General features: G+C 38.0%; 1 protein-coding gene across 4 annotated transcripts in view; it reads left to right on the top strand.

The window, feature by feature from the left end:
* The first annotated feature begins 5,329 nt into the window (after positions 1 to 5,329).
* LOC149146816 (putative ribosome biogenesis protein RLP24) overlaps positions 5,330 to 27,368 on the top strand; it is a 32,061-nt gene continuing 10,022 nt past the window's right edge. The window contains exons 1-2 of one of the 4 annotated variants that reach the window (XM_089439084.1): positions 12,636 to 12,757; positions 12,805 to 12,918. In XM_089439084.1, coding sequence (XP_089295210.1) covers positions 12,838 to 12,918 — 81 coding nt within the window. In that variant the 5' untranslated portion in view covers positions 12,636 to 12,757; positions 12,805 to 12,837. Of the gene's footprint in view, positions 5,707 to 6,079; positions 6,105 to 12,635; positions 12,758 to 12,777; positions 12,919 to 27,368 lie in introns of those variants that run through there. The other 3 variants (XM_089439082.1, XM_089439085.1, XM_089439083.1) reach the window with 3 other exon arrangements.

Here is a 27,368-nt window from a genome sequence, read left to right as displayed (position 1 = left end):
TGGCTGTAGATGGTGTTCAAGGAAGTGAAACACCAATTTCCGCTATAACAAATCCATCTACTTTACAACTTGTTTTGCATAGTTCCGATTCATTTCAATAATTTTGCCTTTTAAGACTATGTTTTGAATATGATCTTGTACAAATATGAGATATGCCCACGATCACTGGCATTTTATTTTGACTATAATTTTTACTTAATTTGATTATGTATCAATGAACTATGATAATGTTTTCTATAACTTTTGAAAAATATGGTTTCAACTTTTCTATTACATTTAGTGTTCTGTTGTTGTTTTAAACGAAATTGGACATCTGACAATGGTTTGGCATCTTAGAAATGTATCTTTTAATAATATAATACTGACACAATGTTTTCAAATCTACATGAATTTCATTTCGCAAAGTAATTAATTAATTATGTTTTTGATACACCCTTTTTGCTCACAACATAATAACTCTTGGTATTACAATTTTGATACTGTTGAGCTTCGTTTGCTAGCTCCATGTTATTTAGTTCTGTGTATAGAGTTCTCATTTTGCAGAGGTTACAATGAAAGGTTTCGTTGTGCAGAGCAAGTTTCTTCCACACAGTGATATCTCTATCAATGTTATGATAGTTTTTTTCTATAAATTTACCCAAAAAAATGCTTTGACCTTTTCTAATCCTTGTACATAGTTTTCTTTGTCCAAAGGTTACAATGAAAAGCTTCACTTTGCAAAAGAAGCTTTATCGGATAGTAGAACCTCTACTTGAAGACTCCTCTACTTAAAAAACTATAAATCTAAAAATCATAAATAAAATTTAAACTAAATCAACTTTATAACAAATTCAAAATTATTTAATAATGGATTCTATTCACAACTCTATGCAAATTGACTATCAAAATATGCATTGTTTATTATTAACAATATGGGCAAAAGTTCGTAATGAAAAACTTTTTGTAGTATGGTATATTAACTTTGAACTTTTCTGCGCTCAACTTCTGCACTCAAACAAATCGTTTAGTTCCAACTGCGAACCTATTCAATGTAACGAAAATTGAACTCGCTAACAACACCTATGGATAATTTAATACTAAAATATCAACAATAGAAGCCTTTAGTGCGAAGTTACAAATATGCGCACAATGAACACTTTAGTTATAACTAAAATAAAACGAAAAGATAATACAAAGATATACATTATTTATATTTAAAATATTATTAATAATACGATAAAATTTCTTCGTACGATGGACTTTCTCCGCATTTCCGCACAAGAGCATGAATAAAGATACGTTAGCTTAATCTATTTATAATTTAATAGGAACTTCCAATATCAATGCGGAATTGGTTATGACTTTCTATTATGCAAAAAACTTCACATAAAGAAAATCAATTAAATGGCATTGGTATGCATTATTTACAATTAAAATATTATTAATAATATAAGCATAAACAATGTTATTCCGAATAGCAAATATGGACTATGTTCTAATTCTAAATTATTAGTAATAAAAGTCTTCAGTACAAGCTACGGACAACCGCACAATGAAAGCTTGAAGGCTTCTTCCGTACAATGAACTTTCTCAACACTTCGTTAAACAAAGCTTTTGCTCAATTGAATGCATTTTTTGTACATATTTTTTTCATAGTACACACAACCTTTATTCAATTGACTATCGTATGCAATAACTAGCTCCTATTCCTACCAAAATTTATCTCGGTTCTATTTCGTCCATATGAGAGAGCGTAATCATAATAACATGCAGTAATATGCTTCTTTGGCAACCACTCTTTCTCATGGCCAACATACCATTGTATTCATTTGAGAATGATCATTAGTGCAAGATATGTGTGTAGACCCTGTGAAGAAAAAAAGGTTGTGCAGCCAAACAAATGTGCGGAAGGTTTTGTGCAAGATATATTGTATATTATATGAATGTTAATGGAGGACAAGGTATGTGCAACAGAGTGGAGAATATTATTATGTTTCGTTGTGCAGAGATTTTACTGTGAGGAGTACAAAGTATGTGTAGGGGAGAATTTTCATAGAGCTTTGATTTTAGAACTATTAATCTTTGCAAAGGACGAGGTATGTGCAGGAGAACATAATGATTAAAATTGTAATTTTTCATTATGCATGGTTTTTATTATGGGCGAAATTATGCAGAGATGACTGTGCGTATGCGGATCTTATGCAAGCAATGTGCAAACAAAGTTGTGCATGCTTATTTTATTATTAATAGATTATGTACAATGAATGCTTCAAAGTTTTTTGCATAGCTGCAACAAGTAAAAGTTATTTTCTATTTTAAAAATGGTGGAGTTGTCTTGTTTTTGCAAGCGTCAACTCCGAAAAGATTATTGTGCCAAAAGAAGTTCAATGTGAGGAGGTCAGCATAATGAGTTGAACTTTCACACATTGAATATCCTTCCGCACAATAATATTAAATTGACGAGTTCAAACCAAAAATACTAAAATAAATAATTAGAATGTGTTTTTAAATTATTTCTTATTACATAAAATTAGATATTATTCCTATCACGATTTAACCTCCAACAGTAGTATAAATATTTGTGATCATAACAATTTCAACAAGATTAATAGCTGCAATGTAGCATAGTCCCTACCTCTACCACCATCATTAATTAATTGATTAAGCGCCTGCATTTCCGTCTCCTCACATGCTTCCTCTGCACAACCATCTCCGCATTGCTTCCTCCACACATTCACCTTCGCACAACTTTCACACTTCTGCACAAAATGTCCTATTCATATAAACCATAAGTTAAACAAATAAAGTAGATAAATATATGCATTTCTTTTGATTTAACTAACATAATGTGTGTTTGATGGAATAATTTGAAATCAAAATTTGCACAACAGAGCATTACTTTGTTTAAATACCATATGCATATGAAAGTGTCAATTAAGCTGTGTGGTGGTGGTTGTGTGTGAGAGTACGAATGATGACTCATTGTGCAAAGAAGTGCAAATGCTTTGTACTTCCGCAAAATGAGTTTCTTCTGCATAGTATTATCAAACAATTCAACCTTGACTTTAATTTTATTTGTTTTGCAAAACGACTAGCTGCGATTGATTCGAATAGAATGATAGTACTGCTCAATCAACTCATCCTTGGGTTCACCACACACTGAATGAGGTTGGAGGTGTTACCTCTAGACCTGGGTAAGGTGAGTAGTTAAAGTCTTGAATAAATAGGAGATTGGTGTTAGCTATATGGGATATTGCCAGACATAAATTTCCAGATGTTGGATGACTTTTGTTGTTTGCAGAGGCAGTGACGATGGCACATTGCAAATGTAGAATAATAAGAATGAAATGTGAACTTCACATTAACGATTCACCGTTGCTGATTTCCGATTCGCTTTTGGCAATTTCTTAGCTAAATATCTTGTGCGAAGAACTGCAAATGCTCCACACCTCCGCACAATGAGTTCCTTCCATAGTATTACGAATTATTGTTATTAGTTTAGTAATGTAAAACTTTAATTTTATCCGTTTTTAACGAGTTGTTATATTTCAACAATAAATAGTTTCATTTTTATTTTATTTTAACTAATGTAGAAGTGGGAGAAGATATGGGAAGCAACAAATTGCAGGTGCAAAAAACATTCTCAAATAAGGATGGATTTAATAACGAATAAACGACAAAATGATTAGCTGTGCAGAGAAAGCTATGTGGAAGTGAAAGAACATATGTGAAGTTGGCTTTCATTGTGTGTGTGCGGGGGCGAAAAAATAGACAAATTGCAAATGCAAAAAAACATTCTCGAATAATGATGAACTGCAAACCCCACGCTAATGATGAAATATATAACAAACACTGTCTTGATCAATTAATTAATGTTAAAGATAGAGATTATGCTGCATCACAACTATTCCCCTTATATTTATTTGCTTTTATAATTAAACAATGGGATTATCATTAAGACGATGGAGGACCTGAAATTCCTCTTTAAAACAAATGTGATATGCAGCATTGCCGCTTAGTACCTACCTCTTATGCAAAAAGTAATTGATAACAATTATTGAATGTTTGAACAAATTCATAAATCAAATAACGAAACACATTTGAATATGATGAAGAGAAGTAACGAAAGTAATTAATGGACTAGATAACCTTGGAGCAAAATAGAGATAGGTGCATAGATAATTATGGATGAAACATTAGTCCCAACATCATTGTTTATTACAGAAATTAAGAGTTTATTGAAATGTGCTTGTGTACGTGTTATTCCATATTTAGCTTATGCAATCAAATAAAGAGGAGAAATTACAATGTCTAGTATCTTTATATTAAATTATGTATATATACACGATATAACAAGAGCTACATAGTAGCTAGTACCTGCAACTTAGTTTAAATATAACTGAATTAAATTAAAAAATAATAAATACAAAAGTTTAATCACAAAAATAAAACAACTAATAAAATATTGTATTGTTGAATGCCATCATAAAAAATGAAGAAATATGGGTAACTAATATTGTTTACATTAACATATATACATTAATTTATTAAAATATATTTTTAATATAATAATAAGTCATCTTAAATTGAAAATATGGAGAAAAAACTATAATTCATGAAAATGAAAATAATAGGAAAAGTAAAAATAAAATAAAATAAAGTAAATAAAAAGGAAATAAAATTAAAAACAAAAAATTAGTAACTAATAGAAATTGAAGTTACTAAATAGCCTATAATAAAACCTCAACCAATCACCTTATAAATAAATAAATTTAAATAATAATTAAAATTAACCAAAATTGATTTCTCATGTTAAACTATAAATAAACGACATAAATTTTTAGCCAAAGACAAATTAAATACGGAGTCAAGGCAACACTGATATAATAAAATAAATATTTAAAAAAAAACTAATTATGGTGACAAACTATTTATTTAACTTTAAATTTATCCTTATCCTAATTTAATGCCAAATAAATTATACATAATAAATTTTTTATGTCCAAAAAATAAATTAATATGAAATATCTTATAATAAAATATCTAATATAAAAATTAGAATATCTAACCTATTAAAGAAAAATAAATTACATAAAATGTAAAAAATTAATTACATAAACCCTTCATATTTTGCCAGATCTTTAATTTTACATAAGCCATTGTAAAATTTATTTTAAAAAATTTCCAATAATTTAAGAAATTTCCCATAATGAAAATTAATTACATAAACACTTAATATTTTACCAAATCTTTAATTTTACATAAGCCAGTGTAAAATTTATTTTAAAAAATTTCCAATAATTTAAGAAATTTCCCATAATGAAAATTCCATTCGAAGGGTTCTTCCACTCTATGAATGAGTGGGTTTGTAGCGACGGATTCAACAAGGCAACGGACGGAAGTTGGAATCGCATGTTGGAAGAGTGGATGCATGAATAACCTGTATTGGCCCTCTGGTTTATGCCAGCATGTTGTCCCATATGTCTTTCCTTTCCCAGAATTAATGTTCCCTCTGTGCGCATAAATTGAACCCTGCTAGAAGCTCGAGAAGTGATATAACCGGCCGGGAGTGGCGGCAATACTATTGATCAACGCGAGTGAACTGTGCTCAGACGCTTCGTAAAGTAGAAGGAGCGCAGCCGAGCAATGAGGCTCGAGAAGTGCTGGTTTTGCTCTTCCACGATTTATCCGGGTCATGGGATCCAATTCGTGCGGAATGATTGCAAGGTACTACCCGTTTTCATTTCAACTCTCATTGTTTATTTGCACTTTCTGGACCTGTACAAAGTTAAAACATACCTGGGGCTGATATTGGCACCTGGGAAACCGTGTCTGAAACCCTATGACAGACTATAAAACACTAACCCTTTACAAATCTGGTTCCTCTACAATGGCTAGGCTAGGGTTGCATTACAATTGAGAAACCCATACTTTTTGAGCTTTTGATTTTGATTTTGTGCTGCAAAGATCAGGGCTCAAAAATAACTCTGTGAATATTAGGCACCGGCGTTCTGAGCATGCCTTGTGAGGTTTGCAATGGCCACCCACTGTGGTTCATAATTACGAGGTTTTGTTGGACTTGGCTCAAGTCTGGCTGGACCTGAACCTTTGGACCAGCTCAACCGGTATGGACCAAATTCTTTCCTAAAAGTAACGCAAGAAAGGGAAAAACCTGAAAAAGGTCAAGAAAGAACTTTAGAGCCTTCTAGGGTCGTCACTTCATGGCATGAACTTTGAAGCAGGTTTAACCTTACAGATGTTTAAATTTTCATTTTAAGTGTGGGCTCTAAGCTATGGATAACGTAATTTTGTTGTTGATACTTATCCATGTCTCCTTTTTGAATTACCATTTTGTTTATGTGTATGTATTTTCCAGGTTTTTTCTTAGGCAAAATGTTTGTTTTTTTAAAGTAGAAATATCATTTGTTTTTCATTTCTTTAAAGTAGAATTCAACTATATTGACTCTCCAAATTAGAATTTGGATTTCCTCCAAGAATAGGAGCTTGTTTGTCTATGTGAATCAACCTCGACTTTGCACCCCTTTTTCTTTTACAATTCCGTCTACGTGCAACCTTCATACTACTGTCCAGATTTCTTCTGAAGGCATCAGTTTGAAGGGCAAGGCTAATTGGTGGAAATATGATACTGTGTGCTTAGACCGGCTTAGAATTTACATTCTTTATATGATGTTGTCCTCATAGTATTCAATTACGGGTCCAAGAGAGCCACAGTGAAGGGTACCTATGAACATATTTACTACTTCCATCAAATCATATATCAAACCATATTGGTTCTTGGTCCCTCATGTCAAACTCGTATATGGTGTTTTCAGCACCTCTTGTCACAATCACGTTTGAGATTTAATCCCTCTTATCATCACTAAAAACTGAGTTAGCGATGAATTTTTTTCTTCAAAATGGAATTCAATCATCATAAGCATAGTTGGGTAAGCCTTGGTAAATCGAAGTCATCAACTTCAGCTATGAATATCTCGCCCTATGATCCAAATTGGCTAGGAACCTAAATAGGCGCAGCTTAAGCCCCTGCGTAGTCTAAACTTTATAGTAAAGATCAGGCCGTTTGAATGTGGACTGAACCAGGGATGATTTACCTAGCCAAACGTGTTGCAGTTAAGGAATGCCCCCTATTATCCCATTTGAATTAACTAGTAGAGAGAAAACTCATCAACTTCAGCTGTGTGAATATTTCACCGTAGGATCCAAATTGGCCAAGCACCAAAATAGGCCCTGCTTAGACCCTTGCACAGTGTAAAACTTCATACTAAAGATCAGACCTTTTGAATTTGGACTGAATCAGGGATGGTTTATCTTGCCAAATGTCCCTGTTATCCCATTTCAATGAACTAGCTAGAGAGAAAGGTTGCCTCTTCCGTGGTGATGTCCACAATGTTGCAAGTCTTGCTACTACAGTGGTATCTCCCAATTGGGATTTGGTTCCCCATTAATATTCTCCTTAATTCTATCAGAGGAGAATGCATCCAGGTTCCATGAGGGGGATATGATGCCAATGCAAGATTCTTTTGTCCCCCTCTAGAGGCCTATTTTTTCACCTCAATCCAAATCCACATTTTTTTGTACCTTGACTGATCAGACCTATGAAGAAAAAACTTCCATATGAAGGAGAGGGAAAGGAATCCTTTCATTGATTTGCAAGTTTTTTGAATGAATATTTTGTATTTAAGGAAATGATATTAATCTGGGTAACTCACCTTTTAGATGGCAGATTTCAGAATATTTTGGACTCAACCCTAATTTCTATTTATCTTGTTCCTAGAATATTTCAGGTTTATCTGATTTCCAGAATATTTTAGAATCTATAATCAAATTAAATTAAATTTGTGAATAATCTTGTCAGTCAACGAGGTAAAGTCAGAACAATGGCTTATGATGTCATAGTCACAAGATTCAGCTATGTTGACCCTTGCTGTTTTGAAATTCAGTGGCAATGCAAAATTCTGCAAAAATTCCCTATTATAATTCTGTACATAATCTCAAGATCAGTGTCTAGATTTCTTCTTAAAGCATCATTTTCAAGAAGAGGAAGACTAATTGGTGGAAAGGTGTTGCTTTCTGCTTGGACCTGCTTAGCTTTCACATTCTTTATATGATGTTGGTGTGCATTCATGAGCAAGACAACATTATTCTGGGCATATCCAACATGTTTTTTATTTTTGACTCCATTCTCCAATGTATTAGGCAGATTTTCTCCAAGAACAGTGAATTGTTTGTCTACGAGAGCCTGGCTAGCCTCTTTACTCGCTTTTCTTTGTATTAGTGGCATAAGATGAATTTTCATGAGGTGGAGGCTTTGGTTTTACTCTTTTCTGCAAGAAATTACTTTCTCCCATCATTTTTGAATAAAAATGAGAAAAATGAAAGTCCTCATAGTATTCAATTACAGGTCCATGAGAGCCATAGTGAAGGGTACCTATGAACATATTTACTACTGCCATCAAATCATATATCAAACCGAATTGGTTCTCGGTCCCTCATGTCAAAATCGTATATGGCTTTCTCAGCACCTCTTGTCACAGTCACGTTAGAGGTTCAATCCCTCTTATCACCACTAAAAACTGAGTCAGCGATGAATTTTTTTCTTCAAAATGGAATTCAATCATCATAAGCATCGTTGGGTAAGCCTTGGCAAATCAAAGTCATCAACTTCAATTGTGAATATCTCGCCCTATGATCCAAATTGGCCAGGCACTAAACCCCGGCATAGTCTAAACTTTATAGTAAAGGTCAGGTTGTTTGAATGTGGACTGAACCAAGGATGATTTACCTAGCCAAATGTGTTGTAGTTAAGGAATACCTCCTGTTATCCCATTTGAATTACGAGTAGAGAGCAAACCCATCAACTTCAGCTGTGAATATTTCACTGTAGGATCCAAATTGGCTAATCACCAAAATAGGCCCTGCTTAAACTCCTGCAAAGTCTAAAACTTCATACTAAAGATCAGACCTTTTGAATTTGGACTGAATTAAGGATGGTTTATCTTGCCAAATATGTTGCTGTTAAGGAATGTCCCTGTTATCCCATTTCAATGAACTAGGTAGAGAAAAAGGCTGCCTCTTCCGTGATGATGTCCATAATGTTGCAAGTCTTATTACTACAGTGGTATCTCCCAATTGGGATTTGGTTCCCCAGTAATATTCTCCTTAATTCTATCAGAGGAGAATGCATCCAGGTTCCATGAGGGGGATATGATGGCAATGCAAGATTCTTTTGTCAGCCTCCAGAGGCCTATTTTTTCACCTCAATCCAAATCCACGTTTTTCTGTACCTTGATTGATCAGACCTGTGAAGAACAAATCTTCCATCTAAAGGAGAGGGAAAGGAATCGTTTCATTGATTTGCAAGTTTCTTGAACGAAGATTTTGTATTTAAGGAAATGATATTAATCTGGGTAACTCATTTTTTTAGATGGTAGATTTCTGAATGTTTTGGACACAACCATAATTTCTATTTATCTTATTCCTAGAATATTTCAAGATTTATCTGATTTCCAAAATATTTTAGAATCTATAATCAAATTAAATTAAATTTGTGAATAATCTTGTTAGGCAACGAGGTAAAGTCAGAACAATGGCTTGTGATATCATAGTCACAAGATTCAGCTATATTGACCCTTGTTGTTCTGAAATTCGGTGGCAATGCAAATTTCCGCAAAAATTCCCTATTATAATTCTGTACATCTGCAATCTCCAAATCGGTGTCCAAATTTATTCTTAAAGCATCATTTTGAAGAAGGGGAAGAATAATTGGTGGAAAGGTGTTGCTTTCTGCTTGGACCTGCTTAGCTTTCACATTCTTTATATGATATTGGTGTGCATTCATGAGTAAGACAACATTATTCTGGGCATATCTGACGTTCTTTTAATTTTTGACTCCATTCTCTAATGTAGTAGGAAGATTTTCTCCAAGAACAGTGACTTGGCTGTCTGCGAGAGCCTCGCTAACCTTTGTACCCGCTTTTCTTTTATGATTCTGTCCATCTTCGATCTCTAGACCAATGTTCAGATTTTGGCTCAAACCATCAGTTTCAATAAGAGTGCGAGTAATTGGCAGAAAGATGTTGTTGCCTTTCTGGACCTCCTTAGCTTCCATATTCTTCATCTGATGTTGAACTGTGTTTACTGGCAAGACATCATTATTCTGGTCATATTCAACTTGCTTTTCGTTTGTAACCCTACTTTCCAAAGTAGCATGCAAATTTTCACCAAGAACAGTAACTTGGTTGTCTGTGGGAGGCTGGCTAGCCTCTGTATCCTGTTTCCTTTTACAAATATGTCCATCTGCATACTCCAGACCAGTTTTCATATTTTGGCTCAAACCATCATTTTGTTTAGCATTCATAAAAAATATAGCATTATTTTGGCCATATCTGACTTGATTTTTGTCTCTAACACAGTTTTTAGAGTCCATAACATCAACTGGGTTCTGATTTGCTGACTAGGAGTCTTTAATCTCAGAGTCTTTCACTGCCTCATTAGTTGAACTTTTAGAAGCTAGTTGGGATAATTAATTTCAATTCTTCTCTGAATGTATGACATAATGTAATAAGGATAACCACAAAAACCTGTGTTTTATTATTATATCTTATAAGCCTTGGAAAATCAAAGTCATCAACTTCAGTTGTGAATATCTCGCCCTATGATCCAAATTGGCCAGGCACCTAAATAGGCACTACTTAAACCCCTGCATAGTCTAAACTTTATAGTAAAGATCAGGCCGTTTGAATGTGGACTGAACTAGGGATGATTTACCTAGCCAAATGTGTTGCAGTTAAGGAATGCCCCCTGTTGTCCCATTTGAATTAACTAGTAGAGAGAAAACCCATCAACTTCAGCTATGAATATTTCGCCGTAGGATCCAAATTGGCTAAGAACCACAATAGGCCCTACTTAAACCCCTGCATAGTCTAAAACTTCATACTAAAGATCAAACCTTTTGAATTTGGACTGAATCAGGGATGGTTTATCTTGCCAAATATGCTGTTGTTAAGGAATCTCCATGTTATCCCATTTCAATGAACTAGGTAGAGAGAAAGGTTGCCTCTTCCGTGGTGATGTCCACAATGTTGCAAGTCTTACTAGTACAGTGGTATCTCCCAATTGGGATTTGGTTCCCCATTAATATTCTCCTTAATTCTATCAGAGGAGAATGCATCCAAGTTCCATGAGGGGGATATGATGGCAGTGCAAGATTCTTCTGTTAGCCTCTAGAGGCCTATTTTTTCACCTCAGTCCAAATCCACATTTTTTTGTACCTTGATTGATCAGACCTATGAAGAACAAATCTTCCATCTGAAGGAGAGGAAAAGGAATTGTTTCAATATTAATCTGGGTAACTCATTTTTTTAGATGGCAGATTTCAGAATATTTTGGACTCAACCATAATTTCTATTTATCTTATTCCGAGAATATTTCAGGATTTATCTGATTTCCAGAATATTTTAGAATCTATAATCAAATTAAATTAAATTTAATTTGTGAATAATCTTGATAGTCAACGAGGTAAAGTGAGAACAATGGCTTGTGATATCATAGTCACAAGATTCAGCTATATTAACACTTGTTGTACTTAAATTCGGTGGCAATGCAAAATTCCGCAAAAATTCCCTATTATAATTTTGTACATCTGCGATCTCTAGATCAATGTCCAGATTTCTTCTTAAAGCATCATTTGGAAGAAGGGGAAGATTAATTGGTGGAAAGGTGTTTCTTTCTACTTGGACCTGCTTAGATTTCACATTCTTTATATGATGTTGGTGTGCATTCATGAGCAAGACAACATTATTCTGGGCATATCTGACATGCTTTTTATTTTTCACTCCATTATCCAATGTAGTAGGCAGATTTTCTCCAAGAATAGTGACTTGGTTGTCTGCGAGAGCTTGGCTAGCCTCTGTACCTGCTTTTCTTTTATGATTCTGTCCATCTGCGATCTCCAGAGCAGTGTTCAGATTTTGGCTCAAACCGTCATTTTAAATAAGAGGGCGAGTAATTGGCAGAAAGATGTTGCTGCCTTTCTGGACCTCCTTAGCTTCCATATTCTTCATCTGACGTTGAATTGTGTTTATTGGCAAGACAACATTATTCTGGTCATATCCGACTTGATTTCCGTTTGTAACCCTACTTTCTAAAGTGGCATGCAAATTTTCACCAAGAACAGTAACTTGGTTGTCTGTGGGAGACTGGCTAGCCTTTGTACCTTGTTTTGTTTACAACTCTTACCATCTGCATACTCCAGACCAATGACACCCTAAATAGCTCAGATGCTTTATTATCAAAGCCCAATATATTCATCATGTCAAAAAAATTGCCAGCATCATCAACAATATGAGGAAACACAAAAAAACGTTAACCATCTCTGCATCTTATTTAGATTTTCCCATTTTTCCCATTCCTGTGTCATGATTGTTCCTCAATTTATGCCTTACGGCGTTTCCTTTGCAACATCTAGTGCAAATGCTAGTTTAAGAAATTTCCCATAATGAAAATTAATTACATAAGCACTTAATATTTTACCAAATCTTTAATTTTACATAAGCCAGTGTAAAATTTATTTTAAAAAATTTCCAATAATTTAAGAAATTTCCCATAATGAAAATTCCATTCGAAGGGTTCTTCCACTTTATGAATGAGTGGGTTTGTAGTGACGGATTCAACAAGGCAACGGATGGAAGTTGGAATCGCATGTTGGAAGAGTGGATTGCATCTCAGGTTTTACAAAAGGAGGTCCTCTCGAGTGAAGAAGGTTTAATAACTCAGAAAGCTTCCAGTATTATTGTATCGAGGAAGGGTTCGGACTAGTAGAAGGAGCGCAACCGAGCAATGAGGCTCGAGAAGTGCTGGTTTTGCTCTTCCACGATTTATCCGGGTCATGGGATCCAATTCGTGCGTAATGATTGCAAGGTACTACCTGTTTTCATTTCAACTCATTGTTTATTTGCACTTTCTGTCTCTAAACTTGGGTCCCCGTTGAGACTCTGCACATAAGCTGTAATTCTCTGAATCTGAGAAATTGACCATTAGTGATTCATGTATTTCACGATTACAAAGATTTTGCAGCCTGTCGAGATTCTGACTATTCCCTAGAGACGACACCTGCGATTGTAGCCTGCTCAAAAATTTCAGCCCTGTTCAGGGCATCAAGAAATATAATAAAGCTTTTAAAACGTACTTTACAGCCTTTCAATCTTGCTTGTTCACAACCGATGTATGCTTCCATTGCTCTGTTTGCACTGCTGAGCCCCGGTGATAAGAGCATTATAATAAGCGAAATGAGGCTTAAGTCTTCTAGTATCTCATTTCTTAAATAAATCAATAGGCCTCAGTTACATTCCCAGGCTTAGCCAAACCAGAAATCGTAGTAGTATATGTAACATCATCAGGGGTTGGTCAAGCTTTTGCTTTTCGTGCCAAAAGACAAAAGCTTTGTTAAAAATTCCCACTCTACAAAGGTTTTTAAGAGCACTGATCATCACAATACCATGGCTTGAATCTGTCATAGCTGTTTTACATTCTCTCATCAAAATAATGTCTGCTTCAACTCTTGAGAAGAAAGGGTAATTAGTAAGTCAAGCTCAGGATTTTTCAAACATCAAATGGCTTCCCAAGGCATTGTTTCGAAATAGATCTTGAAGATATATCTAACACTGCTAATAAACAACCCAGGAAGGATCTTGTGTTAAGGAGCTAGAACGATAATGGTAAATTGAGGTTTCCATCTACTATGACGTCAAAACTAAATCACACTCTATGGAATAATGCAAAATAGTCCAAAGACTCGGATGAATATATGAAGGGGAATGAAGGAAACTTCAACTCTTCAGAAGAAAGCGTAACTAGTAAGTCAAAGACTCGGATGAATATAGGAAGGGGGAATGAAGAAAACTTCAACTCTTCAGAAGAAAGCGTAACTAGTAAGTCAAGCTTAGGGTTTTCAGCCATCAAATGGCTTCCCAAGGCATTGTTTCAAAATAGATATATTTAAGACTGCTAATAAGCCACCCAGGAAGGATATTGTGTTAAGGAGCTAGAACGACAATGGGAAACTGAGGTTTCTGTCTACCACGATGTCAACACTGAACTGCACTCTATGAAATAATGCAAAATAATCTGAAAAGTCGGCTGAATATAGGAAGGGTGGACACAAGAAATCTTCAATGTTCCACTCAGTAAATAATGCAAAATAATCCAAAAAGTTAGCTGAATATGGGAAGGGGGACACAAGAAATCTTCAATGTTCCACCAAGTTTCTGGGATGTGGGAGCGGCATATGTGTAAAAGTACCCCGAATTTTAGCGAGTACCCCCAAATTTTAGGGAACATTGAAGGGGATGTTGGGCCTTCAATGTAGAGGACCCAGTTCAAAAACTGAACTTTAAATTAGAATACATGAAAATGAAAATTGAAATATAAATCATTTTTTTTAATAGTAATGAGTACATTTTACTAGGCACAATCAGTAATTTCGTAGAAATGGCTGCCACTATTTTACTATTAGTAGAGCTATTTCATAAATGTCACAATGATTCTACCATTAGTAGAACTATTTCATAAATGCCACAATGAGACAACATGTCTTGAGAAACTTGAATCCACGCTACTTGGGACACAAATCATGGACCATACCACTTAAGCTAATTTCCTTTTACATAAATAATTTTAATTTTATAATCCAATACATGGCAATATAATATAATATAATAATTAATAAATCATAAACCCTCATTCATAACTCATCTATACACTATCAACATTGTACTTTCATCCTATTTTAGAAAATAAAAAATTCAGAAGATATTTGATATAGATCATCTACGTCTCAAGATAAGATGATAAGTTATTACTATTACAAAATTCTAACACAATTTTATAACATACATTAAGTGAAAAAATGGAATACAACCATATTTTAAGTGAAAAGTCAATATTGAACTCTCAATCTTATACGTTAAGATTCAAAATTTTAAATGTCTTAGGACTTAAAAGTTTTAAGTTTACGATTGATTCTAGGTTTACGATTGATGGGTTGTTGTAGAGTACAGGGATAGGGTTGTTAGATTCTCATATATAGAGGGAATCGACCATGATTTTGCTCTTGCTTCAAGATTCTTTTAGGATGAGGGAGTTGACCTAATTTAGGTTGTTTCAGTTGCTAGAGGTTTTGAGTAACAAGTTGTATGAGAGGGATTCTTCTATTCATATGTTGTTAATAGCCTTACATGGGTTGTAACCTATACTCCAAGCTTGTATTTTTAAGATTGACAAGTGGACTTATTTTAGAATCACAGATGGTCAACGTTCTTTGGAGGTTCAAGAAACTATGATAGCATCCTGTGATGAATGGGTGATAATTTCTTTTTCAATAAACAACAATTGATTTCAAGGCTATAGTAGGTGCAAATTTGCAAGTGATAGGTTTAGTGGAGTTGCACAGGGAGTTGATAGCTGTTGGTGAAAACAATTTCGTTGGAAAGAGGGGTGTTAACTTTGAGGGTTACTCCAAAAGTGTTTATACCATGTTTAAGGGCACTTCATGATATATGGGGTACATCGTGTACGATTAATCCTTGGATGGTTTGTGATGGATTTGCACATTAGAGATGGCATAATTATTGATTGCTTGACCTTTGTTCGCTACTTGCATGATATTTTTCCTTAGAGCATTAGATATCTTCAAACACCTTGGTGACATTTTACCTGTTGACCACACGAGGGAGCTTGCTTGTTTGGAGAACACCCTACATTGAAAGAGGAGTGTTTGGCATTTAAAAGGAGGGCATTTATCTCTAAATAGAACGTGATAGCTTGGTTGCTTCCATGGAGGCATGGAATTGACTTAAGGATGTTCGGGTTTTGATAATGTTCATGCAGGGGAAGTGGGCCCTGTTACCCACCAAAATATGGGTAACCCCATAGGGGAATTTTTTTCTCCCTCATTGGATAGCCAGCCTGTCAGTGGCCCTACATTGTTTGGTACATGAAATTATCTTAGGATCCTCCACCATTTGCACTGGTCAAACACCTCTCACCATCCAACATTCCTCTTGACGGAAGGTGGGTCATTGTTTAATAGGTACTTTAACCATCTTGCTATCATGTGCTTTTACTCAATGTTTTGGGCATTCTAACATGGATTAAGGGTTCATTTGGATGGTTGATCGATCTTGACTATAAACCTGTTCTCTCACTTTATGTATTTATCTTCATAGCTCTCGACAAGGTAATATTTTTCCCTGATGGCCCGGGGTTAGATCAATGGACTGCTTGACCTGACAGTGTAGAGGTACTCCTGTGGGTGAGGTGAAGATGTTACTGTACTCCACAACGTTGTCCACCTGCTGCTGCCATGCGGAGAACCCTGTCTGGAGGCTGTGGCCACAATCTTCTTCTTGCCCTGAGGGCGAATCATAAGGAAAACAAATTTCCTGGTCTGGGAAATGATCTTACTTCATTGCTTCGCAGTGATCAAAGAAATTGCAGTAGGCAGAGCTACCTCCAATATCCTGTACAACTTATTGGCCAAAGTAATAATAACAGTGCGAGGCCTAGACTCATATACAACATGCCGCTTCCACAAGTATGGTTGGCCTAATAATATATCACAAACTTCAAGAGGAGCAACATCACACAGTACCTCATCCGTGAAGGGCATGATGTTGTAGGGAAGGCGACACCGTTGGCTGACGCAGAGATCTCGCCCTTGGTGAAGCTACCTGATGGTGTACGACTGCTGGTGTGGTGTGGTCGGTAGGCCCAATCGCTTCATGACCCTTTGCTGAAATGAGGTTCTTTGTTGAAATTTGGTACCGGAGGACAGGTGGTTCCCTTAGGCTTTGATCTTTGGCCTAGGGAAAAGTGTCCAAAAGAATTTAATTTTTCTCCTAAAGTAACTTTATAATTTTTATAAAGTTAAATCTAATTTAAAAGTGACTTTAAGTGATAAAGTTACTAAGTCTAATTTTAAAGTGACTTTTATAAAGTCAATGAAAAATTAGAAAGGAAAAGTGACTTTGGAAATAAATGACTAAGTGGGTCTTTATTAAAGTGGGGTGAATTAAAAAATAGAAAGTGAGATTTAAATGAGCATTTAATCTCAGCCATTGATCTAAATCTATTTCAGCCATTGGATTTAGGGATCACCCAAAAGTCACTTAGGGTTGGGTTAAGGGAGGAAAAGGAGGAAAAGATCATTCATTCTTTCATGAGCAGATTGAGAGAAGGAGAGCAAGAGAGCAAGGGAGATTTCTGGGCGGTGTAACAGCAAAGCTGAAAGCGGAGTAACAGCAAAGCTGAAAGCGGTGTAACAGCAAAGCTGCAAGCGGAGTTACAGCAAAGCTGAACGCAGAGTAACAGCAAAGCTGCAAGCGGAGTTACAGCAAAGCTGAACGCAGAGTAACAGCAAAGCTGCAAGCGGAGTTACAGCAACGCTGAACGCAGAGTAACAGCAAAGCTGAAAGCGGAGTTACAGCAACGCTGAACGCAGAGTAACAGCAAAGCTGAACGCGGAGTAACAGCAAAGCTGGAAGCGGTGTAATAGCAAAGCTGAAAGCGGTGTAACAGCAAAGCTGCAAGCGGAGTAACAGCAAAGCTGAAAGCGGTGTAACAACAAAGTTGAAAGCAGAGTAACAACAACAACAACGGTGTAACAGCAATGGTGTTTCAGCAAGGCTGAGATAAGTTGTAAAAGTCTGTTTGTTGATTTTTTGCTGAACATTTCTCCTACTGTAAAAAGGCATTTTCCAGAAATAAAGAAGAGCTCTCAAACTGGTTTTCCCCAAGAGTTGTAGGGGGTTTTTCCAGGGTCAAGTTGACCAAAAATCTCAGTGTTTAAATGTGTTTTAATGGCTGTTTATTACTGCTGATTTTTATTTCTGCAATTTCCAGCATTCTGTAAAATTTCCAGAATTTGTGTTTTCAGCAATATTTATTTTTTCCAGCTTGTTGAATGTATGGTTATGGGAAAGGGCATTTAACTATATGGGAGAAATAAGGAGAAACTGAAAACCGGGGTGGGAAATGAGAAATTTCTACATTCTTTTGGCTCTCGCTGTTGACAATGAATTGCAATGGAGAAGCCTTCACCCACATCTGTGAGTAGAAGAGTTGCTCCCCCTCCTCTGGATCTTCGGGCTCATCCTTCTGGATCTTGGTGGTGGCAACGGTGGCACTAGGCTTCACATTGATAACTTGCTTCCCTTTGTCATTCCCCTTGTCGATTTCTGACTCAGAGTTGGAACATGCATTTGATTCGGAAGCCTTCAGCTTGACCACTAGTGATTGTTGGCTCGACACTGTGTCCTTCTTTGCCTTCGTGGTGTTGTTCTTTGCTTGCGGCTTCAGCGGGTTGTATTGGGTCGCCCTGCCTTGGCTTTGTCCTTTGTTTTGCGGTTTGGGGTCGCCTTTCCATTGCTTCAGATTTGCAGAACTAAAGTCTTGCTTCTTCGGTTTAAATTTCTACTCGATCTTGACAACGTATCGATAGGGAGCGCCAAGCGAGGAGATGTCCAGGACTCCATCTCATCCTGGATGTACTTGTGTAGACAACTGCTGTACTTGAGTACCAAATGCCGCTCAAAATCCTTGATACCCAGCTTCGTGCGAAGGGTGTGGAAAACATTTGTGAACTCCAACACATCTTGGTCCCTTCCCTGTCGTAGCGTGGTCCACTTTATGTATTTATCTTCATAGCTCTCGACAAGGTAATATTGTTCCTTGATGGCGGCTCAGAAAGAATTCCAAGTGGGTGCGTGATCCGGATATAAACAAAAACGCAACAAATTACAGAGATAACCATAGATACAGAGATGCAGCGGAAATAATACTTCACTTCATTAATGTAAAATACTGAAATATGCATACAAACAGAAATGGAAATAAACCAGCTAGGGCGATGGTAGCTTATCTCTGAGAAGAGATGTGGCAGGTACATGCTTCTGAACTGTGTTACAATGAGGCTCGAAGGGCTATTTATTGTTGAGAAATAACGGAAAACCCTTCACATCCCAAAACCTAATCCTAGAGGATGAAACGCCAAATTGTGGGCCTCGTCTTGGGTAAGTTGGTACATCAACTTCCCGGGGTCGTAACTTTGGCACCCAATCTTTGTTTGACGCGTACAATAGCTCGTTAGAAAGATCTATCCGAGCACTACAACTTTGGGAAGAGCAACATCGGTCCATGGACCCATGTTGCTCCCAAATTTCCCAAAAAACATCGTTTAGGGCCTCAAAACGGCTCCAGAAGTTCAGGACCCGAAAAATTGCTAAAAATAGTAAATTGTGCTACAATTACGGAAACTGAAAAACTAAAAGAGACAGTTGTGGGGGTCCAAGTGGGATAGGTGGGTGGCCACCAACATCCACCTGGATCATTCCTCCCCCTTAGGAAGCAATGGTCCCCATTGCGTTGAGTTCCTCCATCTGTTGAACTTGGTCCCTGGTGCGCTGTTCTGCAATCTCTGATGTGTCCAGTAATGGTGGGAAGCATGGTCGACAACGGTCCACATTGAACACTTGGTGCAAGTGAAGGAATGGGGGAATGCTGTGCTCCAAAGCATTATTTCCCATAGCCTTGGTAATGGTATAAGGACCATGTCGGCATGGTCGAAACTTCTGATGGGCTCTTGTAAGGCGTTCTTTCTGCAGATGAAACCAGACTTTGTTTCCCACCTTAAGTTTGTGTGGTACCCCTATGGGTGAGGAGAAATTGTTCCTATGTTCTTTCATGACCGTATCCCTCTACTGCTGTTGCTGCATGGAGGAACCCTTCCCGTGGGTTATGGATGTGGTGATGATCTTCCCCTTACTTTGGGAGCGAACCAGACAGGAAATGATTCCCTGGTTTGGGAGATGATCTTGCTGCATTTCTTAGTAGTGATCAAAGAGGTGGTGGTAGGTGGGGCTATCTTTGGTATACTGTATAATGAATTACACAAAGAAATAATGACAGTGTGAGGCCTTGACTCATACACAACATGTCGCCTCCACAAGTATGGCTGGCCTAATAATACATCACAAACATCAAGAGGTGCAACATCACACAATACTTCATTTGTAAAGGGCTTGACGTTGTAGGGAAGGCGACACTGCTAGCGAACTCGGAGATCTCGTCCTTGGTGAAGCCACTCGATACTGTATGGTTGCGGTGTGGTGTAGTTGGTAGGCCCAACCACTTCATGATCTCTGCTGAAATGAGGTTCTTCTGGCTCCCACTGTCAACAATGAATTGCAACGGTGAACCCTTCACCCACTTTTGTGAGTGGAAAAGACGCTCCCCCTCCTCTGGGTCTTCGGGCTCATTCTTCTGGATCTTGGCAGTACAACAATGACACTGGGCTCTGCATCAATGATCTGCTTCCCTTTGCCATTCCCCTTGTCGGGTTTTGACTCAGGGTCGGAACATGCATCTGATTCTGAAGCCTTCAACTCGGCCACCAGCCACTGCTTGGTCCGACACTCACTTGTGTTGTGAGTGGGGCTCTTATGGAACTCACAACACTTTCCTGTGTCCTTTGACTTTGTGGTGTTGTTCTTGTATTGTGGCTTTGACGGGTTGTCTTGGGTCACCCCACCTTGGCTTTGTCCTTTGGTCTTCAGATTCGCAGATCCAAAGTCTCACTTCTTCTGTTTAAACTTCTGCTCGATTTTGACAGCGTATCGGTACGTTGTGCCGAGCGAGGAGATGTTCAGGAACTCCATCTCTTCCTGGATGTATCTGTGTAGGCAGCCGTGGTATTTGAGTACCAAATGTAGCTCATAGTCCTTGATACCCAACTTTGTGCGAACGGTATGAAAAATGTTTGTGAACTCCAGCACATCTTGGTCCCTTCCCTGCCGCAGCGTGGTCCACTTTATGTATTTGTCCTCATAGCATTTGACAAGGTAGTACTGCTCCTTGATGGCATCCAGGAATGAATTCCAAGTGGGTGCGGCTGAGAACAGTGAGCCCGTACTTTCATCCTTATACTCGCAGTAGGTTTCCCACCAGTCCTTGACGTGGGGGGCTGCTTTGAGAAGAGCGAAAACAATCTTTAATCGACTTGAAAATTCATGAACAGAAAAATACCCTTCTAGCAAATTTAACCATTTATCTATGACATCTGTGTCCATTTGACCCTCGAAGATGGGGATTTCAAAATTAACTTATACCTTAAAGGGTGTGGCGTTTCCAGAGCAGCTATTGGAAGCTGATGTGTCGCCTTTGGATAGTCGCTGAAGGATCTGGGCAAAGCTGTCCATCATCGCGTTCTTTGTCGCTCGAGGGCTTCTTCGAGCAAGATTTGATAGGATCTCCTGCCCCCTAGTATTTCTATCATCTGCCATGGGAGGCCGTCGGGATTTGCGAGGCTGGTCCTGCAAAGGTTCGACAGTGTTTTTAAAACCGGTGACCGGACGGTCCACCTAATGAACCGGTTTACCGACCGGAACCGGTCTAACGGGACTGGTTTGGTCTAAACGAACCGGTTTTAGAAAAATACATTAAATAATTATTTTTTAATGAAAAAAAATATTTTTAGATTAAAACCATGATTCCAAGCAATAGAGACAAAATATGCAAAGATTGCTCATTGATATACCATGTAAAGCCTTAAAGGTGAATATATCAAAATGGCACGAGTGCAATACATTCATCGACAAAATACATAAGCAATGAGGCTCTAAATGGTCTAAATGGCCACTAGAGTGCAAAAATAAAGCCTACAAACTATGGGGCCAGTGGCCTACTACAAGACTTAGTCTAGACTCTATATATATGATAATAGTATACTATAATAGTGATCAACATTATCACTTGAAGTTGAAACTTCTCATGAGTCTCAGTCATCATGATCAAACTCAGTTGGTTGAGTCTCGACTCCCAAACTGTGTAGCCACAAACTTCTATTGGTCAGTGACTTGAGTCTCAAACTTATGAAGGTATTTGCCCTAATATGCCCTATTATTTCATTTGGTGCTCCACATGGCTTTCATGGCCTCCTATCCCAGCCAAGTGTTGCTTGAACCTGTTAATACGCCCTCCTTGAATGGATTTTTGGCAATATTTGCAGATCATTTTGCCATCAATCATATCACAATGAGCCATGCAGTATCTTCGGCTTTTGGAGGCATGATGACCCTGGATGGTAGATCATAGAAGTGAGAAGTTTATAACACAAAAAAAAAATCATGGACAGCAGACTCAAATGAGGAATTATCAAGTGCAAATCCTACCTGGAAATGCAAACTAGCTCCCTTAGCCTCCTCTTGAAGATGGCAACTCCACTGACAGTACACACTATCTCCAAATAGCTCCAAATCCAACTCCAAGATGACTATTTCAGCAAAACTCACACTCTCCAAGCTCACAAAAAACTCACAAACACTCCAAATCAGTTGTGTGAGACAAATGAGAGTGAGAGGGGTTCTTATAGCAAGTGTGAGGGTGCTTTTGGAGGGAAAATACCTTTCCTCACCCCAAAACCCCTAAACCACAAAACCACAGTGCTTTTTGTCATAATTCGCGGGCTGTCCATAAACCGGCCGGTTTAGGACGGAACCGGCGGTTTGCTACAAACCGGCGGTTCCGCCTAAACCGGCCGTTTTGACGTTAGGGCCAGATTTCGGTCACATGAGGCATCTAACGTTTTTGGCGGTTCGGACCGGCCAGGCCTCTAACGACCGGTTAGACCGGTTACGGTTTTTGTGGCCGGTTTTTAAAACTATGGTTCGATAGTTCAAACATAATCCTTATATCTCGACTCATTGGGGATATGCAAAGAAAAACAAAGAAAAAGCAGACCGCTCTGTACCACTGATCCGAATTTAAACAGGAACACAACAAATTACAGAGATAACCATAAATACAGAGATGCAACGGAAATAATACTTCACTTCATTAATGCAAAATACTAAAATATGCTTACAACAGAAATGGAAATAAACCAGCTAGGGCGATGGTAGCTTATCTCTGAGAAGAGATGTGGCGGCTACATGCCTTTGAACTATGTTACAATGAGGCTCGAAGGCCTATTTATGGTTGAGAAACAATGGAAAACACTTCACATCCCAAAACCTAACCTAGAAGATGAAACGCCAAATTGTGGGGCTTGTCTTGGGTAAGTTGGTACATCAACTTCTTGGGGTTGTAACTTTGACACCGATCTTCGTTTGACGCATAGAATAGCTCATTAGAAAGATCTATTCGAGCACTACAACTTTGGGAAGAGCAGCATTGGTCCATGGATCCATGTTGCTTCTAGATTTCCAAAAAACGTTGTTTAGGGCCTCAAAATGGCTCCAGAAGTTCAGGACCTGAAAAACTGCTAAAAATAGTAAATTGTGCTACAATTACGGAAACTGAAAAATGAAAGAGATAGTTGTGGGGGTCCAAGTGGGATAGGTGGGTGGCCACCAACATCCACCTGGATCAGTGCGGCTGAAAATAGTGAGGATTCCCTCTCATCCTTTTGTTCACAGTAGGTTTCCCACTAGTCCTTGACATGTGGGGCGTCTTTGAGGAGTGCAAAAGTAATATTTTCCCATTGGAAATTTTTTTAATTGAAAATATCCTTCCAATCGATTTAACCATCTATCTACGGCGTCTGCATCTATCTGGCCTTCAAATATGGGAATGTCAAAGTTAACTTGTACCTTAAAGGAGTGATGCTCCATAGTGGTTACTGGATGAAGATGCGTTGCCTGTGGGTAGCCGCGAAGGATCTGGGCAAAGTTATCCATCATCGCGTTTCTTTGTCGCTTGAGGGCTTCTTCGAGCAATATTTTGAAAGGATCTTCTGCCCCTGCGTTTTTCTTTTTTCTTCTGGCATGGGAGGTCCTTGGGGTTTGCGAGGCTAGTCTTGCTAATGTTCAACCAGTTCGAGCCCTAACTCTTTATACCTGACCACATTGGGGACATGGAAAGAAAAACAGAGAAAGCGCAAACCACTGATCTGGACTTATGCAGGAATGCAACAAAATACAGAGATACACATAAATAAAGAGATGTAGCAGAAATAAAACTTCATTTCATTAATATCAAAGAACTGAAATATGCTTACATACAGAAATGGAAATAAACTAGCTCGGGCAATGGTAGCTTAATTCTGAGAAGAGATGTGGCGGCTACATACCTTAGAACTGTGTTGCATTGAGGCTCAAGGACCTTTTTATTATTGAACAACAAGGGAAAACCCTAAACAGCCAAAACCCTAACCCCAGTAGATGGAACGACAAGAGTTTGTGGGTCCCGTTGGGGTTAGTTTGGCATCCAACTTCTTGGGGTCGTAACTTGGTCATATTATCTCTGTTTGGCGCGTACGATACCTTGTTGGAAATATCTCTCCAATTACTATAAGATTTGCGGCAAGCCCTTGTCTACTGCTATGGGCCTATTGTGGACCTCAAAACAATGTCATTTAGGGGGTCAAAATTGCTCTGGAAGTTCAGGACCCGAAAAACTGCTAAAAATAGTAAATGTTGCTATAAACAAGGAAACTGATGAAAATGACTAGAGGTCTAGGTGGAATAGGTGGGTGGCCACCAATATCCACCTGGATCAACAATGAGCTACTTAACTGGGATCATTGAGTTGAAAGATTAGCTAGTTGCCGTTGGAACATAGATTGATTAGGAGTTAGTGTCCATTGCTTTCAATAAACTTGTTCCTTCCTAGTTGCCTTTTGTTTAAGGTGTTTGTACTCTTGAGAACTTGTTAAAGTTCACAAAGCTTTGGATTGATATTGTGCATGGAAAAGTTAGATTGTAGTCTTGTTTAGGGCAACAATGGGAAGTAAATGCAATTAATCTCATTAGGAAGACGAAGAAGGGTAGCGAGAAAGGCTATAAGCAGTAGGAAGGTACAGATACAAGAAAGGTGGACTTGAGTAAGGTGATGTGTTTTCGATGTCATGGGGTGGACATACCAACACGTCTATTAAATGAGGGAAAGACAATGAAATAAGTTGCTACTGGGATTATATTGGGTGTAGATAAGATAAATGTATTAATGTCAAAAGGATGACCACAAAAGTAGATTAATGGGACTGTTTTAGGTACAATGTTGTAAGTGAGAGTGCTAAAGTGAACCCTATATAAGACAAAACTAGGAAATGAAAGAGCATTCTAATCTCAAACCTAGAAGACCATCTCCAAAGAATGCAGCGCCAGTCTAGGAGAAAGATGTATAAGATGAGTGGCTTAATTAGCCTATGGTACCAAGTGTAAGTGGCAATATTGGACCACTCGAGCTCTCACAACCTTCGAGGCTGAATGGCGAAAACTTAGCATATATGTTTTGCTAGAAAAATAGTAGGGTGAGGAGCTCAAGAGCAAACTATTTGGTTGCTTAGAAGGAAAGGCCCATTGTTGAGGTTTGGAAGATTCAATGGGCCACTGTATTGTTTGTTGGAATGAGGATTTTGGTTTGGTGTTATTGCTAGGATCTCATTGAGATGGTAATAGAGCCCTATGTCCTCAATGATCTGGAATCATCTATCTCCATCTGCCACTAGGTGCCTAGATTTGGGAGCACCGTTAAAAGGGAAGTAATTTGTCAAGTAGGTGTTGATCTCTAGAGTGGATGTGACTGAAGGATGGAAGCGGAGAGACGAAGAGTGTCTTGCATATATAAGGCCAAACATTTTGGATCGAGGTACCTAAAGATTTGGCCAAGTGTTTGTATATTGTGGAGAAGAGAGTGGAACTGTCCTCATATCTCATAATAAACTATTTAATGGAAGATGAAGTGCTCCTCCATCTCTACTTCATGGAGATAGCACAACTTGTAGATCCTGTTCGAGCAACTAATTTGGTGCTTAGTCTCGATTTGTAATATATGAGACCATTCTAAAGTCGCCCAGGGGTATCCAAACAACGTGCCTCTAATGGGGAGATGTACAAGGGGTTGAATAATAAGTCCATCTCTCATAGCCATGAAGTGCTTTGCAGAGAAGTCCATATTTGGATGTAACCCACCTTGAGGGTTGATCCAAGTGACCCTCACGTTGCTTGTGGATGTCCCCTCTAGTGATCATGTCCAACTCTTATTTGCTAGGTAGAAGGTGACTAGGTGTGTTCAAGGCATATCTAAAAGAGAGGAGACATTCAATCGTATTGCCAAAAGATGCTAAGAGATCAAAGACACTAGCATACTAGCATAGAGAATGGGCCATATAAGGATAAGATAAGATTATTTGATTAATGTCATCGAGTGACCACAAGAGTAGGTCAATGGGACTAGAAGATACATCTGGTGTAAATACAAAACATGTTGGAGTGCAAATGCAACTCCATTGTAACTCCAAAGCTAAAAAGACTAGAAATATGACTAAAGATAAGACTAGAATGAAATAAAGTTACAATAAGAGAATGTAAAAAATCACATGAAATGACCAAAAAATGAGAAATATAGACTATGTTTGCTACTGGATTGTGTAACTCTAAAGAAGTAAAGGGGAGCTAAAAATGAGCTCAATGAGGGCAGCATCTCTCGGATCCGATGATTGATGGTGAGGGGGTTGAGCCTCTCCTTGTTCGGGTCCTCTGGAACCATAGGGAAATCCAATTGTATGGCCTTGGGTGGGAGTAGAGGAGTGAAAGTTACCCCTAACATCTAGGTTGAAAGGAAGAAGCTACTGATGATTCTTTGTTTGTTATGCTGTGGCTGGGAGGAGGTTTCGTGGGCGGGAGGCGCCCTGTGCTGTCTATGTCTCAAACTATTCCCTTTGACTCTCGGAGGATAGGTCGACTAAGGCATGGTACTGCATCTCCGAGTTGGTTTCTGTTAATTTTAGACAACAATGGTATGTTCTATGCTTTAGAGCAATTTTACTTAAATTTCGTTATTAGCCCAATACCAATATCCAGATCAGCAATCACATCAACATGATAGTAAAATGCAGATTGAACATAAACATAAACAGTAGAAGACAAGCCAAGACAAGAGGACACAAGATGTGGCACCAGCCAGGGACAAACCCCAATGTGGGGAAATCCTTGATCCATTCTTCATATATTCTTCAATATTTCAGTAGAGAGAGAGATAATACAATTTACAAATTTGATAATTTATGACAGCAACAAAAGAGCCCTAACCAGAAAAGTCAACGCTGGTCAACTGGGCAAATTTAACCCTCAATTTAGCTTGGTCAAACCCAGTCAACTTCAGCCTCCAACAACAAGCCTAATCAACCCAAAACAGTCCAAAAAAGTCCAGTCAAAATTGGTCAATGAAAGTCAACTCTGCGGCCAGCCTTAGTATAGTCAACGCTAGTCAAAACAGAGGTCATATTGCCTCGGTTTTTGTGCCGAGATCTGCGGCCTGCTAGGACAGAGATTCCTCACCCAAACTAAAGTCAAAACAGGTCAACGCATCAAGTC

The sequence above is a fragment of the Pinus tabuliformis genome, chromosome 9 (assembly GCF_031772625.1).
Source record: "Pinus tabuliformis cultivar Carrire ecotype Pingquan chromosome 9, CPIR1, whole genome shotgun sequence".
NCBI lineage: Eukaryota > Viridiplantae > Streptophyta > Pinopsida > Pinales > Pinaceae > Pinus > Pinus tabuliformis.
Note: the sequence above shows the minus strand (reverse complement) of the source record. Positions and strands in the feature narration are given on the sequence as shown.